The sequence below is a fragment of the Engystomops pustulosus genome, chromosome 1, assembly GCF_040894005.1.
Source record: "Engystomops pustulosus chromosome 1, aEngPut4.maternal, whole genome shotgun sequence".
Classification (NCBI taxonomy): domain Eukaryota; kingdom Metazoa; phylum Chordata; class Amphibia; order Anura; family Leptodactylidae; genus Engystomops; species Engystomops pustulosus.
This window is the reverse complement of record NC_092411.1, coordinates 32490299-32512089: the sequence shown is the minus strand read 5'-3', so window position 1 is coordinate 32512089 and position 21791 is coordinate 32490299. Positions and strand designations below refer to the sequence as shown.

Sequence of the window (21791 nt, the reverse complement as noted above, 5' to 3'; positions counted from 1 at the left end):
CTTCCAGGATAATCTACATCCCAGTACAGGCAGTCCCCGGGTTACATACAAGATAGGGACTGTAGGTTTGTTCTTAAGTTGAATTTGTATGTAAGTCGGAACTGTATATTTTATCATTGTAATCCCAGCCAGAACATTTTTGGTCTCTGTGACAATTGGATTTTAAAAATGTTGGTTTGTCATAAGAACCAGGACTAACACTAAAGCTTCATTACAGACACATTTGATAACTGTTACAGCTGATTATTGCAGTCTAGGGCTAAAGTACAGTAAATTACTAATATCCAGTGGTCCGTTTGTAACTATGGGTCGTATGTAAGTCGAGTGTTCTTAAGTAGGGGACCGCCTGTAATTGGGTTTTATCCTTATAAAATGTTCTACAAAAAAAAATCCACATATGATAAAAACAGATCACACTACACATGCGGTTCTGGGAGAACCTGTCTTGACAAAAATTCTTATTTTACCAAAAATATAGTTGAATGTAGGGTAAATAAAGCCTGATTAATTTTCTGACTGATGATCCTAAAATGTTGAACTAGCTTGTTCTGTAAGATTTATTTTGGCAAACATTGAGGTATCAGGAAGAAAACGCCAGTTTATGTGGAAACATTTTTGAAGAAAGGGAATGAACATTTTGTGATTCACTAGATTTTTCTTTTTAAATCTTGTTTAGGGATTTTTGTCGTAATTATTATTTTAAACAGATATTTGGGCAGCACGTCAGTCGGCGTGGAGTTCCAGCAAGTGACTTAGTAGTCCATGTTGAGACTGCTTTTCCCCTGTCTAGACATATGTATCTACTTGCACCTTTTTGGCAGTAAACAACAGACATGGCACAGGAAAACATACCACAACTTCTGGACTCCTTTCAGCAATGTTTCTGACTTGGCATTTAGTTTGTGCCAATGTAGGTGTATTATTGGATGTTTTGAAAGACTGATGGTGAGACAAACTAGCAAACAATGTAAAAAAAATAGTTAACTTTTTTGTAAAGTTGTTGTTTAAGAAAAGAAAGTCTGCAAATTTTGAAAATTTTGTCTGCAAATATATCATTGAAAATCAGGTGACTGAAGACCAGACTTAAATGGGTATTTTTGTTTCAGTACCTAACAGTTAGTTAATGTAAAATGAAAAGGTTGGTGCCATATTTATTTTACGAAACCATGAAACCAGTTGTTTTGTTCTGCCTTGCGCCAAAATCCAAAATGTCCCATTGCTGAACTCTAATTGTAAAGTGTTGCGGGTTCTCTGCAGTTAGTTCTGCACCTTCTCTCTTTTCTTGTTCTGAGTAACTTCTCTGGCATATCACCTCTCGTCAAAGAGACCATTATTTCCATCCAGGGATGGGTTAAGGCTGGTGGAAGCCTAGGGGCTAAAAATTTGGTGGGGCCCTTCAAAAACGTACCATAGTTTTTGGACTATAAGTCGCATCTTACTATAACACGCACCCCGTATTTGGACATTTAAAAAAAAAAAAAAACAATTCAACCAAATTCATACCAATTGAAATTTCCTGGTTGTCACACAGACATCTCTGCAATGGCTCCTACGCAAATGGCTCTGTAATATGCACGCAGATAGCTCTGCTACATCTTCACACAAACACACACCTCCCCAAACACTCACTCACTAATGTATATACAAACCAAGTCTGGACACAGAATACAGGCATCTCCTAACATGTTATGAAAGTCCTGCTTCCTGGGTCATTTCACTTGAGACTGTCACATGACCCAATGATATCTGGAAAAGTCCTTTTGCTTTACTGTCAGGAGAGGGAGAGAGCGGCGGAGAGACACTGTTCTCTCAGAGATGTGGTAAAATGCTTTGCTAGCGCTTCACCCCATCTCCACTACAGCGGACAGGGGGGTCTGGCAGTTCTGGATCCTCTTGACCCTCGCACTATAAGATGCAGACACTTTTGAGCAAGATTTTTTTCTTGCTAAAGAGTCTTATAGTCCAAAAATATGGTATTTTTTGGGCCAAGGGTAAACTTTTGTTAATCGCCCTCTCTGTAAAATCTCATGATACAAACAATCTGCGAGTCATCATCTCATACTGCCACACATCATACTAGCCACCATTTATAACATCTAAACTGCTGCAGTACATCATAATACACTTATCACTTGCTACAAAACATCATAATACACATATCAGCTGCCGCATAACCTCATAATACACAGCTCTGCTACCGCAGCACATCTGGAAGGGAAACCACACCTCTTTTAGCTACCTTGTAAGGCAGCTTCCTTGACATCAAGCATGACCTACAAGAGGCCTTATGACATGATGCAGGATTAAAACCAAACCATTATTTCTATTCCATAAGGAACAGACAAATGTAGGCAGCACTGTTTCAACCTGTGTAGAGTGTAGAGAACTAGCAGTCACAAGCCTCTACACTGTACTGAAGAGAGCTAACTGGGTTGAAACAGTGCTGTCTACAGTTGGGTGTGTTCCTTCTGGAATAGAGATACTGGTTTGGTTTTAATCCTGCATCATGTCATAAGCCCCCTTGTAGGTCATGCTTGACGAGCTGCTTTACAAGGTAGCTAAAAGAGGCATTGGGTTTTCCATATGCCATCCTAGAACATTTATTTGCATATTTTCTGAGAACCCCCTAGTGGAGTGTCTATAAGTCTCCACACGCCTTCACAGCAGCCTTAATTGGCAGTCACCATAAAGAGACTTCTTACTTTCCGGCCGCAAAACCTCATAATACACACTTCAGCTGCTGCAGAACCTCATAATACACACCTCAGCTGCTGCAGAAACTTTAAATATGCACCTTGGTTGCCTGTGATGGACAAATCTGTGCCCAACATCATTGTGGCCAATAACAGGTGGCAGCAGTCACGTGCCATCAACCTGACATCACTGCTGCATCCCATTCATCCTGGACAACCTATTTAAGGCATAAAACAGCCCAAAATACCAATCACTGTTAGGGAGTCAATTTCTTAAGGGCATTTCTACATGCGACATATATGCGTGGACACAGAAGTGCTTGCAATTGGGATTGACCGCTTTTGATCATTGTTCTGGATCACATGACTTTAGGTGTAAACACATATGCTATTGGGAGGGGCTTCTCCCTGATGTGTTTGAATTGCATTTCAAAATGCAATTCAGGCGCCACATGTGAATGGAACCAGAAGCTGCCTTCACATATTGCAGTTAAACAATGCAAACCATGAACTTATCTGTCTGTTATCACTCACATGCTTTTCAGTGGACTGCGATCAGGCCAAGTTCCTCCCCCTGTCATCATCTTATTTCTGCACTTTGAGTGTTCTGCCTCTAATCACAAGAAGAGATTGTCCAGATTCTCTCTATCTCATGTTTCCCCTCTTTCTCTGGTCACCTTCTTACTGGTGCCGTGGAGCCCATTTGTATTGGGGTCCTGAGGTTGCCAATACGCATGAGCTGAATGATTATGCGTAGGGGAGAATTGAGGAGGGAGGGTGGAGGCTTTCCCAACCATCTAATTTGGCCCTGGTGAGTAGAGGGAAGGGTTAATGAACAGTTCCGGCAAAGAGACCAGCCCAGAAATTATTAGGTAAATCTAAATGGTATCGTTATTATTGAATATGGGATTAAAATTTTACTATTAGGTCAACAAAGTTTGTATCACATGTCTCAAAAGGGGGAGAGTTTTTGGTTGAAGATGGGAGGATCTCTGGATATACGCATTTGCTATCAAAAAACCACTAGATCCACTCCATATGTCCCTAGTCAATGAGGGCTAGGGAAAACTTTGTGTGCTAGATAGTGAAAAACCTGGCACTATACATAGGATAGCCCAGACTCTGGAATAAGTGGAGGTAGTTAATGAAGAACACCTCAACCTAACAAACCTCTTAAACCAAACTAACCTCTTCCTTATAGATACAGTCCTTACATAACCTGACATGCTTTATACAATGGTTTTTCGATCACCCATGTATACCATATCCACGTAAATGTCTTATAAACTGATTAATGCTAAAAGCACTAAAAAACTTGGTTACTGAAACTAGGTGGAGAATGGGTGGATAGGGAGCCACACTTGTGTGGAGGCTCTCTCCAACAATTTTTATGACAATTACACAATGGCTGGGACTGCATTTATCAGATATTTCTGCAATTAATTGTCTGTGAAGGGAATGCACCTATTGGTCGAAAGACCTTTGGACATTGGACTAAAAGCAAAAAACAACCTTTTATGTTCTGGAAGTGAAAAACTGGTTAACCGACTTTGAGACCTGACTTGACCATGAGTTGTGATCACACCTAATATATCAGAAAATCATGAAAAATGAAATCCCCTTTTAAGGACTTTACCGACAAGGTAGAATTACCCATCACTACACAGTTGCTGATTTCTCGAGAAAATCACTGTTTATCCTGGTTTGATTGGTAAATTTCTCTTGTGTCACAGACGCCTAAACATAGATTATAGCATAAACTAACACATGTAATGGGAACAAGATCACGTCACATACATTGACATGTAGATCTGTAAGCGCTAAATAATAAGCTGAAATCCTGTGAAAGGCATGCTCCGGTACTCACAATGGCCACATATAGTATTACCAAAACTAACCAGACGTCTCTTGCCATGCTTAGTCATGTTACGTAGACTACGATTAATGTTTTTTCAAGGTTATCAGTCCTAATTCTGTTCTGTGTTAACCAGTTCAGGCCGGGGAACATGTCTTGACAACGAACCTCCAAAACGTGACTTTGTATACCCTGCAGTGGCTCCAGGCCAAGTTTACGATGCAGACGAGCAGTGCCGGTTCCAGTACGGAGCAACATCCCGTCAATGTAAATATGGGGTAAGAAATTGTCATCTCTACACTCATTGTTTGCCTTATTTATCAGCTTAATGGTCTACAGTTGGACATTGATTGGTGGCCGATTGGTTCTGGCAAATTGACACCTTGTTGCTGGTGACACTACTTCTAGTTTGCAAAACTCCTTTGCCTATCAAAGCCATGAGTATTTTCTAGGGGCATAAATTTGCGGATTGGTTGTTTGACCGCCAATCTGGAAATATGCCCGAGTTGCATGGCCAAACATGAAGAGCGGGTCTGCTCAACTCTAATCATCATCTGTGATTTCAGACTAGTCACATAACCCATACTAGAATGACATTGGAGCCTTTAGAACTCAGTAACATGTTGAAACTTAACTTGTCTTAAGAAAAGGGGTTTCCCCACAAGATACGTTGAGCCCTATCGGCTGATCGGTGGGGGTCTCAGTCATTGCACCCCCACAGATGACTGAAATGGGGGTCTGATGTACCCTAGATGGACCCCTTGTTGCTTCCTGAGCAGCCAGTCGAGCATGGAGATCTCCATCAGCTCCATAGAGATAAACTCGGCAGTTCGACTATGCGCGACCAGCTGCCCGTTCATTTTGAGGAGCAACTATGGGTCCAACTGGGGTACATGGATCCCTGTTCTCGTGGTCTGTGAATAGGGCCTAACTTGTTTTGTGGGAAAACCCCTTTAAAATTCTTTGAAAGTCCAATGATCTAAAAAATAGATGGCATAAAGGATATTTCCATTAGCACTATTGATTGATGTCAACAACCATGATTCCACTTCTTTTAGCCATAGTGGCTAGTTATTTTACAGAAAGAAGGGTTTAAGGGTAAATGTTACATTTTGACAATCATTATCCGAACCTGATGACTATCTGTTGAATATTTGCTTCCTCTATCTACCAATGTATGGTAAGTTCTCAAGAACCACCACCAGAAGCATTAGAGGAAAGGAAGGGTCAGATATGTTGTCTGGCTATGTTAGGTGAAGCCATATCAATATTTGGGGCATTTATTTTACATTGGAATTACCTAAGTCAAGTGGTTCTATAGAAATTCTGGTTTTGTTTTTTTGACAAATGGAAAAAAATCCACTTAAAGTACTGGCATTCCGTCAACTGTTCAAATCCACATTTACATCCATTATTGATGTTGACCTTTAATTATTCGGGATTTTTATGTTTTTTCAAAATATATATCAATTTGATGTTATAATTTTTAGTACACTGCTATGGGAAAAAGCGTTATCATTAGCAATTAGAGGAGAACAATAGGTCTACTTCAGATGGTGTATTCCTGGTATGTGTCTGTGTCTACATCCTTTCTCACTTCTTTTATGGTTTCCAGATGTCCCTATTTCATTAAGATAAAGTTTCTATTTTAATTGGTAATATGATTTTGGTTGGTTTGGAATAATAAAGGGATTAGGCTCAGATTTTTGTAAGTGACATGTGAGAGAATGCTCATTTTGTGCTTTTTTTTGGTCAAGTTCTACCTTCACTAGCTCTGCACTGAAGAAAAAATATCCAAAATCTAAAAACTATGACTAAGTCAGGAGTTACGAATATATAAAATAAGTTGTATTATGGTATAATATAAAATATGTAAGAAAAATTACTCTCATGCCACAGTCATGCGTTGGGAGACTATACCGTCATATTAGGCTTCTATACGTGTTCTTTTAGCTGTGTTTTACTAAACAGTATTAAAAAGTTTGTATGTTATCTCCTATTCACAGAATAGTGGATTAACAAGTTGATCAGTGAAGGTTTGACTGCTGGGTCTTCCACCAATCATGACACTCAGCAGTCCTGAGAAAGGGGGCTTCCGTTTTCACTTGCTGCTCCATTCATCTCGCTTGCTGCGCATGCACAGAAATCTGGCTTTGTGTATAAGTGTGCAGCTACAGCGAGCTTCATGCTGAAGACTGCCTGGTAGAAGAGATTAAAGAAGCTACTAGGGTGTTTACACTCCTACATGTGCCAGATGTGTTTTTTGTATTTATTTCTGCATTGATCATGCTCCACTCTCTCTAACGCCTTTCCAATCCATCCTTAACTCTAGCTAATCCATTTCCTTGCTTTCCCTCTGCCTCTCCTCTCAGTCTCTCCACTGGTTACCCATTGTACAATTAATTCAGCTTAAACTATTAACAATGACTTACGAAGCCGTCCATGTCTTATATCTGTGAACTCATCAGCCAATATCGTCCCACGCATATTCTCCGTTCCTAACAGCACCTTCACATCCAATCTATTACCATCTGCTTTTTTCACAACCGTCTCCAGGACTTTTGCCGTGCATCCCCCAAACTTTGGAACTCTCTAATAAACTGTCCCCAACTTTCCAAACCTTCAAACATAAACTGAAAACCCACCTGTTCAGGATCGACAGATCACCTACAACACACATTAACTGCTCTGCTCCCTCACCTCACCCTTACCCTTCCAAATAGATTATGAGCCCTCACAGGAAGGGTCCTCCTCCCACTCGTTCCAGATCTCTGATTGTACAGTACCATGGGTTAATGGTGAAGGAGAGTCTTTTGCGATAATATAATATACCTGTGCATGCTCACGGTTTGGTTATCTCCCCTAAATTCCTGCGAGAGGAAATTTATTGTCTACTGTTCTTGGTCTATCTTCAGACATATGATTGCCACCATGAACTTGGTTTGAAATTATCTCTGTTCTTGGATTTTTTTTTTTTTTCTGGAGTACGTGAGCATTGAAGTCTGGTAGCTGTATTGTAGACGTTGCATTTAGTGCCCTTGTTGTAGAGCAGGCCTTAAGAGAAGATTGTTTATCTACACCGCATTAATGCTTGTCCAGGCAGATGATGAGATATGCACAAAGAAGGTCTACACACATGGCTGGTCCAGACATCTGTCTGGACATCTTAGGGACTGCTACTGCTACTTGTGACGTGTGTACGGTTGTGAACACTAAGGATATTTGTTCTGGTGGAGGACTGTTGTGTCCATTGATAGTCACATCATGTAAAAACAGCCATATATATTGAGCAAGCTCCGGTCCATGGAATAGCTGGTTAGAAAACTCAGGTTGAAAGCTACAAGGGATCTAAGATGAAGCTGAAGATAAGAGTGAAAATATTCAGCTCTTTACAATACAAAACTGTCTTAATTTGCTTTGGGTCACATTTTATTAAGAGTTTACACCGTTTTTAGACACTTTGATGACTTATACCAAATGAGTTGCTAAAATGTTGGCACAATTTTCCGGCATATACTATTTGCACCTTTTTTTTTCCCCCTACAGTACACAAGTTTTCTCCGATTGCTACCAGATAATTTCACGTCTTAAAAAACTTACTGCTGGGTTGACCTCTGCGGGTTGACTCTCTGCAATAGCTTCAGGCAATTTTATTGATAACAGCTGTTAAAAGATGTTACCGATAGGATAATGAGGATACAGCCAGTCGGAGAACACTTCACTGGTAGAACAAAGGCTACAACTAGTGGAGTATTTCCTCCAGGGCAGAAAATCTCTGGGCATTATAATTAACTTGTTCCAGGCTTTCTTTTTTTTTTTCATTTGTTTATAATTGACCAATGTTCGGGCTGCCATGTTCTGCGGTGGGTAACGGTCTCTGCCACTTTCCCGTGACGTTGGGATTTTCCTGTATTTTTGTTAGGCATGTAGCCTTTTTAGTGGTATAATTAGGCAGGATAGCTTGTACCGTGGGTGTGCGTTATTTGTCTATAATTGCTGTCAGTCTTGTCAAGGCATTTTTAAACACCTGGCAGACATTTTTTTGTTCAAAGTTGTTTCAGCCTCCCGCCTGGATGTTGAAAGAGTCATCACGTAAACTTCAGGAAGCAATTTGATTTACACCGTGCAATAATATATTTTATGTCAACTGCCTGTTATTATTCTCATGTTTTATTAAACTGCCGAACAGTAAAACAAATGAAAAGTTTTAGAGTCATTGTTACCATTGGTCTAATTCCTACATCTATAAAGGAACTTGTCGGAAGGCATTTTTTTATGACCACCAGCAAGAGTTATAACCATGTGGTAGTAAAAGATACACTTATAACAGCTTGCATTAAAATATGTACAGGGTTTGTCCATTAATTTTTTCAAACAGATCATCAATATCTGATCATATACTGGTCCTGGTCTGGCACAACACATAAAAGTAAATGTGACCTGAGAATGCGCCATTTGCATTCTCCTCTGTACACCGTGTTTTGCTGAGCCTGAGCAGCAGATTATTTCTGTGGTTAGCTTTTACCAGTCACATTGATGGACTATCCTGAGGATAGGTCTTCATCAATATTAAATTTTGGATAGATTTACAAATATTTAACTTCATTGTCAATGGAGGAAGCCATTGAGAAGCCAGAGCCACAGGGAAAAGATGCTGGAGGTGAGTATAGAAGCTGCTGTGGAAATGTTATTAATGGGAGGCTCTGATGTGGACTTTTTATTTAAGGGGGCATCTGCTATGGAAATTTTATTAAAGGGGGCATCAGATCTGGACATTTATGTAAAGGTGGCATCAGATCTGGACATTTATGTAAAGGGGGCATCTGCTGTGGACATTTATAAAAAGGAAGCATCTGCTGTGGACATTTATGTAAAGGGCCATCTGCTGTGGACCTTTTATTAAAGAGGGGCATCTGCTGTGGACATTGTATTAAAGAGGGGCAACTGTTGTGGACTTTTATGAAAAAGGGGCATCTGCTGTGGACTTTTATGATTAAGGGGCATCTGCTGTGGACTTTTATGAAAAAGGGGCATCTGCTGTGGACATTTATGAAAAGGGGGCATCTGCAGTAGACATTTTATTGAAGAAGGGCATCTGCTGTGGACATTTATGTAAAGGGAGCTCTACTGTAGACATTTTATTAAAGGGGGCTCTGCTGTGGAAGTTGCAAAAAGAAAGGGAACTACATGAGTGTGGAGGAGAGTCGACTGACAAATAATACAGACAAAGTCATTTTTAAAATTGGCATAAAATAGGCTATAGGAACCTGTCACCAGCTAAAAATCACATTCCTGGTGACAGGTTCACTTTAAAGCATAGCTGTCATTTGAGATAATTTTGAATATCTCAAATGCTTGAAAAGGACTCCATTGAGGAGCTGAAATGTCACACCTGTACCATGGGTCAGTAAAATCACTGAAGTTTCCAGCAGTGCTGCTTTGCTGCGTATGTTTGGCTATGTCTAAAGTTATATTTAGAGTCCCGATCCAGTGCATTATGGGAAGTCACTGTTGTTGTCAATTCTGGTAAAAATGTGATGATCCTATAGTTTCAAGTTATGCCCACTAGGTCTTTTTTTGCTCTGAGCGTACAGACAGCCATCACTCAAACCTTGGTAAAAGGGATAGTTGATTAGTATTGCATATACCTCCTACCAATACTTGAAGTAACCAGCATAACTAAAAGAACTGCTAGCTCATTATAATGGAGAATTCCCTCAAATCATGATCATGAGAAATTTATAGAACGTTAAAGTCTACTCTCTCATACTACTATATTGTTGGTTTATTTAACAATAAAAAATCTTGTGACTGGACACATTTTTCAGTGACCCCCCCCCCTTTAAGCTACAGAGAGTGCAGAAGTATAATTTGCACACAATCCCTGTTGTCTGAGGAGGCCTTTGAAATGTAAGAAAATATCAATGATATAACTGTCATGTATTTTTGGAGCTCCAGCTATCTTTTTACGGAGAGTACTCGATAAGCACTTTTATATTAAGAAGGGTCTAGATGCCTTTTTACACCTAAATAACATTGATGGCTAAGGTATGTTATCTAATTGAATTGTTTCCCCTAAATCCCTTCCTCATCCAATCCTTTCCCTTCCTTGGTTGAACTTGATGGACATGTGTCTTTTTTCAACCGTATCAACTATGATATTATATTATATTATGAAGAACAGTTATGGCCTGACCATAGGTCCACCAACCCCACATTGTAACCTTAAACCGCTCTCTATCCAACTGGTTCGGGTCTTGATCCGTTTTCATTAGAACAGCCCCTTGTGATACCACCTACACTGATCGAGGAAAGTGCCATTGTTCCTTTGAAGACAAAAAAATGAATTGCATGTGTGGTCAGATGAATACATTTGTAAAGTATCTTGTATAAGTTATTAAGACTTGAGCAAACAGAAGCTGCAGTTACATGCACAGGCAAACACAGGTCACTCGGTCAAAACCTGAACAGGAGAATTCCCGCTGTAACCATTTTATGGATTCCGTAAGGAGCCATGGGTTTTTAAAATTCCAGCTGAGGTAGTAAAGTTTATAAGGTAAATTGTTAGCCTGTTGATTCACCCAATGGACAGGAGATAATTGATTTGTATCTATAATTCTGACCAACTTGCTTCTGCCTTCTTTCCTAGGAAGTGTGTAGAGAGCTCTGGTGTCTGAGCAAAAGTAACAGATGTGTAACCAACAGCATTCCTGCCGCTGAGGGGACGCTATGTCAGACCGGGAGCATCGAGAAAGGGGCAAGTCTATTATTCATGCACTTTTATATGTAAAACCGCATGTATATTTTTGTTGGGCGCTATAGACACTATGGTGGAAGTCCGACGGACCACATTTGTAGCCTATGATGTTTTTGGACCTCGCTTGATGTCTCCGAGGTTATCCGTTAGTTTTGTAACTTTTGTTCTCCAGAATGGGACAGAATAATGGAAACTCCTCACTGAAACGTGAACATAGCATAAAATGAAACCTCTGAAACAAAGAAGCCGGGGTTGAGAATGGGTTTGTCTTCTCGATGAGGGGTTTGTCTTCTCGATGAGGGGTTTGTCTTCTCGATGAGGGGTTTGTCTTCTCGATGAGGGCTTTGTCTTCTCGATGAGGGGTTGGTCTTCTCAGCCTCAAAGCATTTTTTGGCTTATATCAACATGTCTTGTCTACGTCCATACTAGTTATTAACAAATCATTGTAGTCAAACTAGAGATCTTCTTCTGACCTAAAGGGGTGTGACCAGTATCCTTTTTGTCCCCCAAAAAGCTTACAACTTTTCTAACTACTAATAACCAAAATCCAAATATATTTACTACATGATCTACTTCTACTTTTTCAATCCAGTTGTCCTTTGGTTTTCTCATGATCTATGAGCAAACATGGTTCTTGTGTTGCTTATTCCATGTTACCGTGCTTGCCACTGAGATCTCTACTCGGTACCCTTATGTTTTACCTGAAATGTACTTCTTTAGAAGTTAAACTGGCTTAACTTCAGCATGTAATACAGCTTATTATTTCTTGCCACATCTTGAGGATGTATTGTGCTTGGGCAAGAACAGAGAACTCCATACATTGTGCTGCCTCAAGTGCAATATATTTCCATTATCATGTGACCAGCGAGACCAGAAAATGCAGTCTGAAGAGTAAGGGAGGAACGGTTATAGAAGGATAGGGCGTTTTCAATGTGCCTACTCATCCTAGGAAAGAACTATTGTTTGCCTTAAGAAGTAGAAACACAATATAACCATAGAAGTTTTTTTTAGCTAATTTTCCAAAAACCTACATTTAAAAAAAAATGATATTCATTTTTAATTATACTATTTTAGAGTGTGATAATATCACTTTAAAGGTCCATTTACAAAAGCAGCTATTGGGTTGGTTGGTTTTCGGTAGGAAAAGGTGACTGTTAGTTGAAAAGAGGGTGTGGTTTGAGATGGGACTTGGTGCTACAAAATTGGAGTTTTTGTGGGAAATATCAACTGATCGGTGGTGTGAAGCTAACTGGTTGATAGTCCTGAAATAAATCTGAGGTATTTTAAAACTGGCTGATATAATTTTGCTGCGTCTAAATCTTGGATAGTATTAATAAAACTTCCCCTGTGGGACTTTCATATGGCCCCGTAGGGTCTGGTGTTATGGCTGAGCTGTTCAGATGTTCACATTGTCCCGCTAGTAACAATGGTGACTGTCATCGATTCTTAGCACAGACTATATTAGCTGGACCAGTGACAACAAAGCCTAGACCACATTTTGACTTTCAACCTGTTGCTAAAATAAAGAGAGAGGAAAAAAAGCTTTTGAGCAGCTGTCACACTCTATTAATCCTTGCTGATGGTTTCATTCAGAAGGCCTGACCTGCTTCCACTTAAAAAGTCTTCACCATGCTGACTTGGGACACTTATGTTAGAAAGGCGCGCTCATTTCATTTATCGTTCATTACCCAACGTTATTGAGAACTCTGAGAACTAGTTTTACTATTTGGATTTGCTGAGAAGATTCGCTTCTCCCCTGTAAGTGCATTACAAGTGTGTTCTATATTTATTCTTTCCAATATATTGTTATTTTCATCTTGTATATTAAAAATCTTTGCTATTCTTCCTCCTTTTCTGATTTGCAGACTGGCATTACTATCTTCAGGGGGATTTTTTTTTTTGTAAATTTCTGGCCTGGATACAAAGCAGATGGTCTTCACTCAGCTACTTACGTACCTTAGTTCTGGTTTTGATAACTTGTGTAATATGCAGTTGCAATATGCAATATGAGTAGGCTTGAGACATTGGGGGTCATTTACTAATGGCCCGATTCGCGTTTTCCCGACATGTTACCCGAATATTTCCGATTTGCGCTGATTTTCCCTGTATTGCCCCGGGTTTTTGGCGCACGTGATCGGATTGTGGCGCATTGGCACCGGAATGCACGGGACCGAAATCGGGGGGCGTGGCAGAACGATAACCCGCCGGATTCGGAGAAACCGCCGCACTAAAAAAAAAAAAAAGTGTTGCAGGACATGCGCTTACCTTCACCCAAGATGGCTCGGTGAACTCCAGTGTGTTCCGATGCTCTTCAGCAGCAACACCTGGTCGAAGCAACTGTCTTAGTGAATCGCCGGAAGACCCGAATCCACCGCAGAGAACGCGCCGCTGGATCGCGAATGGGCCGGGTAAGTAAATCTGCCCCATTCTGTTATTTTGTGCATTAAAAAAATATATGTGTTCACCAATCGGGGCTAATATATAAATGTGGTAGCATTAACTCAAATGTTGGACAAACTCTTTAATGTAACTAGTAAATTATTTTACCCTCATATCTGGTCTGATTTTCACATTACAAGCGGTCCCCAACTTAAAGACAACCGACTTACAGATGACCCCTAGTTACAGACGGACCTCCCTGGATAATTAACTTTAGTCCCAGGCTGTAATATGTAAGTGTGTTTAGTTTTCAATGGCCGATTCTGGATTTCTAGATTTCTTTAAAAGGGATTTTCAATGATTTTATTTTTTTATTGTGGCCAATCCTCAGGAAAGGACATGAATGTATAATAGGATAACAGGATGGCGGCTGACCCCCCCCCCCCCATCCTTCCCCTGCTCTTGGTATGATCAGCAGTCTCGTCCAAGCACAATTCTTTGTGCTCGGTTCCCATTGAGGTCAATGTGAGATGAGCTGCAGCAATGGTGCACTGCCACTATTATACACCATGCACATAGCTTCTGGTTCTGTGCACTGTATTGTCTGGGCCAGAACAGCTGATTATTGCATTTGTTGGCCCCACCCCAATCAAATTTTGATGATTTATCATAAGTATAAGCAGTCAATAAAAATTAATGGATGACCCCTTTAAAGAGAACCTGTCATTAGGAGCCCTTTTTTTGGCTCTCCCATGTCCCCATAGAGAATAGTCTGCACATTGCCATAGTGTTTTTATTATAAAACCTTTTCCGATAAAAAGAAAAGTTAGATGAAAGTTTACCTGTGTGCAGTGTCCCATGGTAGTCGCCAATGAGAAGCGGTTTCCCAAGGGTGGGTCCATCATGTGTCCATTTACAAAAAAACACACTTATCCCTCCTATTTGAAATGGACGCCTGACGGAGCTGTTTCCCTAGGATGGTGGTAAACCACTGCTCACTCCCATGGGACACGGACACTGCTCTATGAGAGAAAGGTAAACTTTCATCTAAACAAAACAGTTTTATTATACAAACACTTTGGCAATATACACACTATACTCTATGGGGACATGGGGAACCCAGACAAAGGGGCTCCTGATGACAGGTTCCTTTAAGGACCATGAAAATTAGATGAGGCAAACATGGCGCTGTTGATCATTGACCTGTTTAAGTCTTTGCTATGGGATCCCTTTGCCTGACATTGCTAGGGGCTCTTTGAAGGTTCTTGCTTTAGTATTTCTCTACTCCAAGGCAATCCGGCCAACTGCATAACAAGCCTTCAATGAAGTTTTGGGTCTCCATTGAATTAGCATTTTTTGTATCCTTGAAAGTATGGAAAATTCAATTCACTCTTAGATTTATTGACCTTTGTATACATGTTATTTCCTGGGCTTGTATGTTATACGTATTTCTGTAATTGGCCATGATTAGAGTTGTATTCAGTCAATTTGAAACATGACGGCGAACTTTGCTTCATCCATGACAAACATTCTATAAATCAAGAGGACGCGGAGAATAACTTTTTCTCTTTCGTCTTTGGTTTCAGTTGGTGACTACGGGTCATTTATAGTTTAGGTTAACATAAGCGGCTCGCAGATTTGGAACAGTTTAATCCGGTTTTGCATTTGTCACTGGCAGCTTACATCTTGAATTGGGTGATGAAATGTATTTGAGCTCACATGCCTAAAAATGAGAAGTATAGCTTGCGAGTTCCTCCCTACCACATGTAACAAAAGCCTTTTAAGGAGGACATAAAACATCCTTATTTATACGTTTGTTCAGAGATTTGTAGCGAGCGCTGAGAAATAATATCTGTTATTGTGCATTGTATGTCATGCAGTACGGTGCTTGGCTTTTATCTGTAGTTTAATGACGGCTGTTTTGTTCAGTCGTACAAATATTTGCTTAGTCATTCCATTTTTTATTGATAAATATATCACTGTCCGTTTTATGCTGAGCTAAGCTGAATTTGGAGAACAGCATATGCAGAGTCATACTAATATTCAAGAAAGAACAACCATTGAAGGGAAGGTTCACAGTGGCAAGAGAACCCAGGATCCTTGCCGTTTGCCCGCGAGCAAAAATCGGTACCAGGCCCCTTCCTTGAATTTAGTGTTTATGTGGAAAGGACACACAATAGGCCCCATATGCTGGTTTTCTACGAGCAAGTTTAGTCTGAGAAACCAACTCCGTGCAATGGTAGGATTCCCTGGATGGAACATTCTACCACTGGACTGCACTGGTCAGGTCAGGTCATTTCAGTCCAGTGGATCTAGGTTCGGTCTGCGAAATCCCTCCAGCGCACATAGCGGGTTTATTGTACTGAACTCACTTGTGGGGCCTATAAGATGGCCTTTTCCCATAAACAGTACATTTATGGAGGTGGGCATGATGCCGATTTTGCATTGGGGCCCAGCATCCTTACGTTACATCTCTCATACATTCATAAGATACATGTTACATTCATAATATATTTAAGGGGTCACTGAGCATAATCATTTGTTATGTAACTTTTTTTTCCCAGTATCGGTTGGCAAAATACATGTCAGCAGTCCAAGCCACCAGTGTTCAATTCTATTTCATGACTGATCTAATATGGTCATTTGGTAGTTTCTTGTGGCTTTTAGATGATAGAAAGAGAACCTGTCACCCGATTTTTTTATAATTTCAGTTAATGACATGTTCCCATAGAGACCTATTACTTAATGCCACCCTTCTCCTTCTTTTAGCTAAAAAATGTTTCCCTCACATCCCCTTAATATCAAGTTTGTTATCTTACCTAGAATACAGCCAGATCTTGAGGGGCTGTCTCCTCCCATTCTCACTCATTTCTACTCCTCACACTTCCCGATTCAGTACCTCATGTCATGTGACCAGGCTGATGTCAAATGTTCTTTGTATGTATCTCATCACATAAAATCACAGCATGCCTCCATGGTCTTCTACTCCTCCCCATGTCTCCGTGGTCTTCTACTCCTCCCCATGTCTCCGTGGTCTTCTACTCCTCCCCATGCCTTCATGGTCTTCTACTCCTCCCCATGTCTCCGTGGTCTTCTACTCCTCCCCATGTCTCTGTGGTCTTCTCCTCCCCATGCCTCCGTGGTCTTCTACTCTTCCCCATGCCTCCGTGGTCTTCTACTCCTCCCCATGATTTCATGGTCTTCTACTCCTCCCCATGCCTCCATGGTCTTCTACTCCTCCCCATGCCTCCGTGGTCTTCTACTCCTCCCCATGATTTCATGGTCTTCTACTCCTCCCCATGCCTCCATGGTCTTCTACTCCTCCCCATGCCTCCATGGTCTTCTACTCCTCCCCATGCCTTCATGGCCTTCTACTCCTCTCCATGCCTCCATGGTCTTCTACTCCTCCCCATGTCTCCGTGGTCTTCTACTCCTCCCTATGCTTCCGTGGTCTTCTACTCCTCCCCATGCCTCCGTGGTCTTCTACTCCTCCCCATGCCTCCGTGGTCTTCTACTCCTCCCCATGCCTCCGTGGTCTTCTACTCCTCCCCATGCCTTCATGGTCTTCTACTCCTCCCCATGCCTCCATGGTCTTCTACTCCTCCCCATGCCTCCATGGTCTTCTACTCCTCCCCATGCCTCCATGGTCTTCTACTCCTCCCCATGCCTCCATGGTCTTCTACTCCTCCCCATGCCTCCATGGTCTTCTACTCCTCCCCATGCCTCCATGGTCTTCTACTCCTCCCCATGCCTCCATGGTCTTCTACTCCTCCCCATGTCTCCGTGGACATTTTCCGTTCTCATCTACATCCATCAGTTTGATTCAATCTAGTTCTGTTCAATCATAGGAATAAGAGGATAAAACTTCAATAGAGTGAAAATTTAAAGCCAGGCACCAGTCATAATAGTTTGTAGGGTTTCTGCCATGATGTCTGTGATTTACCTGAACAAAAAAAGTAAAGCGTTTAGTTTTGTTTTGTACAACGCCTCTATTTTTGTGTGATATTGAACATATGTGTGCAAAATAAACACCACCTAGTTATGAAGAGCTCCATCCTATTGAATTGATATAACACTTGTTGACTTGGACCTATTACTTGTCTATTAGTGCTTGATAGTTTTAGTTAGACTGGATACTAAATGCATATAGTAACGTGAATGGTGCAGTAGTACATCCACTTGTCGTCAGAACCTGTCATCAGAAATTGTCGAAATAAACCACTACCAGTATGTTATCAAGCAGCTGAGCAGCTTCTAGATGATGTTTCTTTCATGGTCTGGTGCGGTGGCATCATCCAGAACATCAACTTTGAAGTGAGATGTAAATTGATTTTATGAAGTCAAGAAGGCGGAGAGTTTAATACTTCCAGGCACATCATTAAGAAGATGTCTTGAAATCTGGTGCATGATGTCAATCACAGGGGAGGAGGCATTCAGAGGCAGGGAGAGCTTGACTTCAGTGTTAAACTCTCTGCCTCCCTAACTTTATAAAACCAGTTAACACTTGATTTCAAAGTTGATTTTCACCAAGCTGGGCCATGTAAGAAACATGATCGAGAAGCTATTCAGCTGGTAATAGTTTAGTAGGCCAATTTCTGATGACTGGTTTCCTTTAAGTATCACATGAAGATGAAAAACAAAACTTATGGAGGGGATTTGGTTCATCTCGGATGGAGATACATTGAGAGAAACTAACTGTCTAAAATAAAACAATATACTTCTGATACTACAGAAGTTATTAAATCATCTTCCTCTTTGCCTTCCTGTTGAGATGCTGCCAATGAATCTGATGTAATAAGGTCTCACCATACAATGGACAATCCTCATTACTTCTGTAGTAGACAAGGAGAAAACCACTTTTCCATATTGTCCATCTTGTGATTCATCAGAAATTTCCTCGAGTATTTCCCTCCTGAGAATCTGTGCTGAGTATGTTGCCGCTATACTTACTTTGTTCTATGTTTTATGAATGGCGGCTTTTCTCTTGTTAGCATCTTTTAGCTGCCTCATCTGGGAATCTGGCCATGATCCCATTGACCGGCTCTCACCCCCGATCTCCGCTTGTTTCCTCTCCATTTCTTCACTGTGCATTCTAGGCTGACGTAACCTCATTCACACATAACCAATTGCATGGATGGCCTGCTACTGTATGTGACCTGGTGAGACCATTCTATCTCCCCGTAGCGGTCTCATGCCTCCTGGAAGCATCCCCCCTTTTTTTTTTTCTGTTCAAGGGATGGCGTTCTCCTACGGGGTTGATTGTTGGGAAGACATGAAAAGTGCTCTCTTTCGTTTCATCATTCATTATCCAACCACAAAAACTCTTAGAACACCCAAGCGGCTGTTATTCGTTTGGCAGTGAGCTGAATTACAAAGAGTCTTTCATGCACCAGCAGTGAACAAGATGTATCCAAAGCTGTGGGGCAGAATGTTTAACTACATATTTATCTTGTCTGTGTATATTTAATGTAATTTATGCCTGACTAACAAATTGATGGCAATATCCCATGTTTAAAATATGAAATTTATTTTGTGTCACGAGCAAAAGTTTTTCAGCTCTATATACCTCCTATTCTTCATAGACCTCTTTGAGGGAGTTTTTTTAAAGCCAATTTCAGAAGCTAAGACACCCCTTGCATTGTCATCAACCAATACATCAAAACAGCAAGTGTGAGAGCCCCCTTAGGGAGCACAGTTGTTGCTTACGTATAGCAGATCCAGCTCGTTGATGTCTAGTAGCACCTGACTCTGCTCGTAACACCGGTTTGCTTCATTAATTGGCACAACACTTGGCCCTCTCTGTTTTACTTTCTAAAAAGGAGTTTTCAGTAAACAAACCAGAATGACAGATTGCAACAGATCCAATTAAATTGAGTCAACAGTAAGAAAATTGGTTTAGAAAAACCAAGCGTGTCTGGAAATGCAGAGTCAGCATGAGACTATAAGCATACAGTCATTTTTTTTTTTGTACTGGAAAAACCACCAAAAATTGGATACAGACAACCTAATATATGCAATAAACATCGTAGGGCCCCAATACTGCACCTATTGCAGTGCCCTAATGTCATATTCAGATTTTTTTTTTTTTTTTACATGCAGAGATTTGAAATATTTCAAGTGAATCCAAAAAAGTTCTATAAGCAGTGTGCCAGATATGCCCTCATACCCTCTGGTCTTATTAGCTTTTAAGAAAATCAACCACAGGGATCCTGTGCTTCTATACCAAGCAATCTTGCATTGTGGCATGTGCCTCTTGAAACAGGATCCATTCTTAATTTTGCTTCTAGTAGCTTAGTTTTTGAGAAAAATGTATTAAAAAAAATATGCAAATTAGCCTCAGGCGCTTCGGTGTAGATCACATGAGCCCCTTTTGTCTCCGTCATCTGCTTATTATTCAGGTCTCCATTCAGCCTTTGCATTTGGAGGGAGGAGTTGAGCAGCAAAGCCAAATGGAGGTGGCCAAACGGAACGGGCTCCTGTGACATAGATGGAAGCCATTTTGCACAAAAACTAAGCTATTAGACGCAAAGAAAAAGAAGGCACATGCCAGCATGCAGGAGTGCTCGGTCTAGAAGCACTGCATCCATGTGGTTCAGAAAACACATTATTACTATTTATTACTATTTATTTATAGAGCACCATTAATTTCATAGTGATGCACAATCAATAAGAGGTTCACATACATTACATTACGACAATCTATATGGGAGGGTTGATGGAGACACGAGACGAGGGAGAATAACAGTGCAGTTATTGTGTGTTGTAGGCAGTCCTAAACAGATAGGTTTTCAGGTTCACATTTGAAGGATTGAAAGGTGGGGGACAGTCTGACACATTTTGGTAAAGAGTTCCACACTATGGAGAGCCGTTACAAAGAGCATGCCATGCCCTGGAGGACCTACCCTGTCCTGCAATATACAGACAACCCCTTAAAGTGAATGAGTATGGTGTAGTGCCTTCTCTCCCTTGTGGTGGCGCTGCAGAGATATTGAACACCTACATCCCACAGATTACAGCTGATTGCTGGTGATCCCATCAAAGGGGCCCTATATGATCAGCTCATTGTCTAAGGATGCTTTTACTTTTAAGCAATAGAGACTTTTTCTTTTGAATACCCTGTTAATTTATTATTATCACACCGTTGTACCGTATATCATATGATCAGATGTTTCTAAGATGTTTACTACTTATAAAAAAATTCAAAGATCATATGTAATTTTATAATACCAATAGCAATTCTGCAATTTTATAACCTCATTTTAAAGTGTAATTATATAGGTCGATATTTGTGCCTTTTAATAGAACATTGTCTGAAAATAAATAAAAAATTAAAATAAAATTTGAATGCTGGTTTTATGCTTATTCTCATATCCTTGCTCATTTATTTCCAGTGGTGTTATCAAGGTGAATGTGTAACTTTTGGAACCTGGCCGAAAAGTATAGATGGAGACTGGGGTCCATGGTCAGTATGGGGAGAGTGCACCAGGACCTGTGGTGGAGGAGTCTCGTCATCTATAAGACACTGTGACAGTCCAGCGTAAGTAACTAAAGTAAGCCTGAGCCAACCTAAAGAACATTTGTATCCTGTTTTATGTCACTATTTTTGCATGTTATTATGTACCTGTTTATTTGTTCAGGTAAAAGCCAGAATTCAGTTGAACATCATGTATCCATATCATGTATCAATATCATGCATATCGGACATATTGGGGCGCTATTGCTAGCACTTGCGACTATTTAGCCCTCTCCACCACCTTCATGCCAGTGGGCCCGGCCCGGCGTGGTGCATTACTGTCCCCGCGACGCCACACTTACGGCCGCCGGCGACTTTTAAGTTGCTGGCCACCTTTATTTCTATTATTTATAGAATAAACGCGGCGCAGCATCCTGCTTCCGCCTCTCGATGTATCCCGCTGCGACATAAATGTCCCCCACTTTGTGTCAAGATACATACATTGTGTAAAAGAAAGTGGCCTGGTTGCCTATAGGGACCTATCAGGTTCAGTTTTCAAGTGTGATTTGTAATATGAAATCTGAACTCTGATTGGCTGCTCTAGGTAACACCTCCACTTTTTCTGTCTGATATTTTGGATACATGAGGTCTTTC

At 40.8% G+C, this 21791-nt stretch overlaps 1 protein-coding gene across 2 annotated transcripts in view; it reads left to right on the top strand.

Moving 5' to 3' along the window:
• The window catches only part of ADAMTS6 (ADAM metallopeptidase with thrombospondin type 1 motif 6), a 182143-nt gene that overhangs the window by 104876 nt on the left and 55476 nt on the right, over window positions 1-21791 (top strand). Inside the window, exons 11-13 of one of the 2 annotated variants that reach the window (XM_072137179.1) lie at window positions 4685-4826; window positions 11198-11305; window positions 21076-21221. In XM_072137179.1, coding sequence (XP_071993280.1) covers window positions 4685-4826; window positions 11198-11305; window positions 21076-21221 — 396 coding nt within the window. The remainder of the gene's footprint in view (window positions 1-4684; window positions 4827-11197; window positions 11306-21075; window positions 21222-21791) is intronic. The other variant, XM_072137189.1, reaches the window with a different exon arrangement.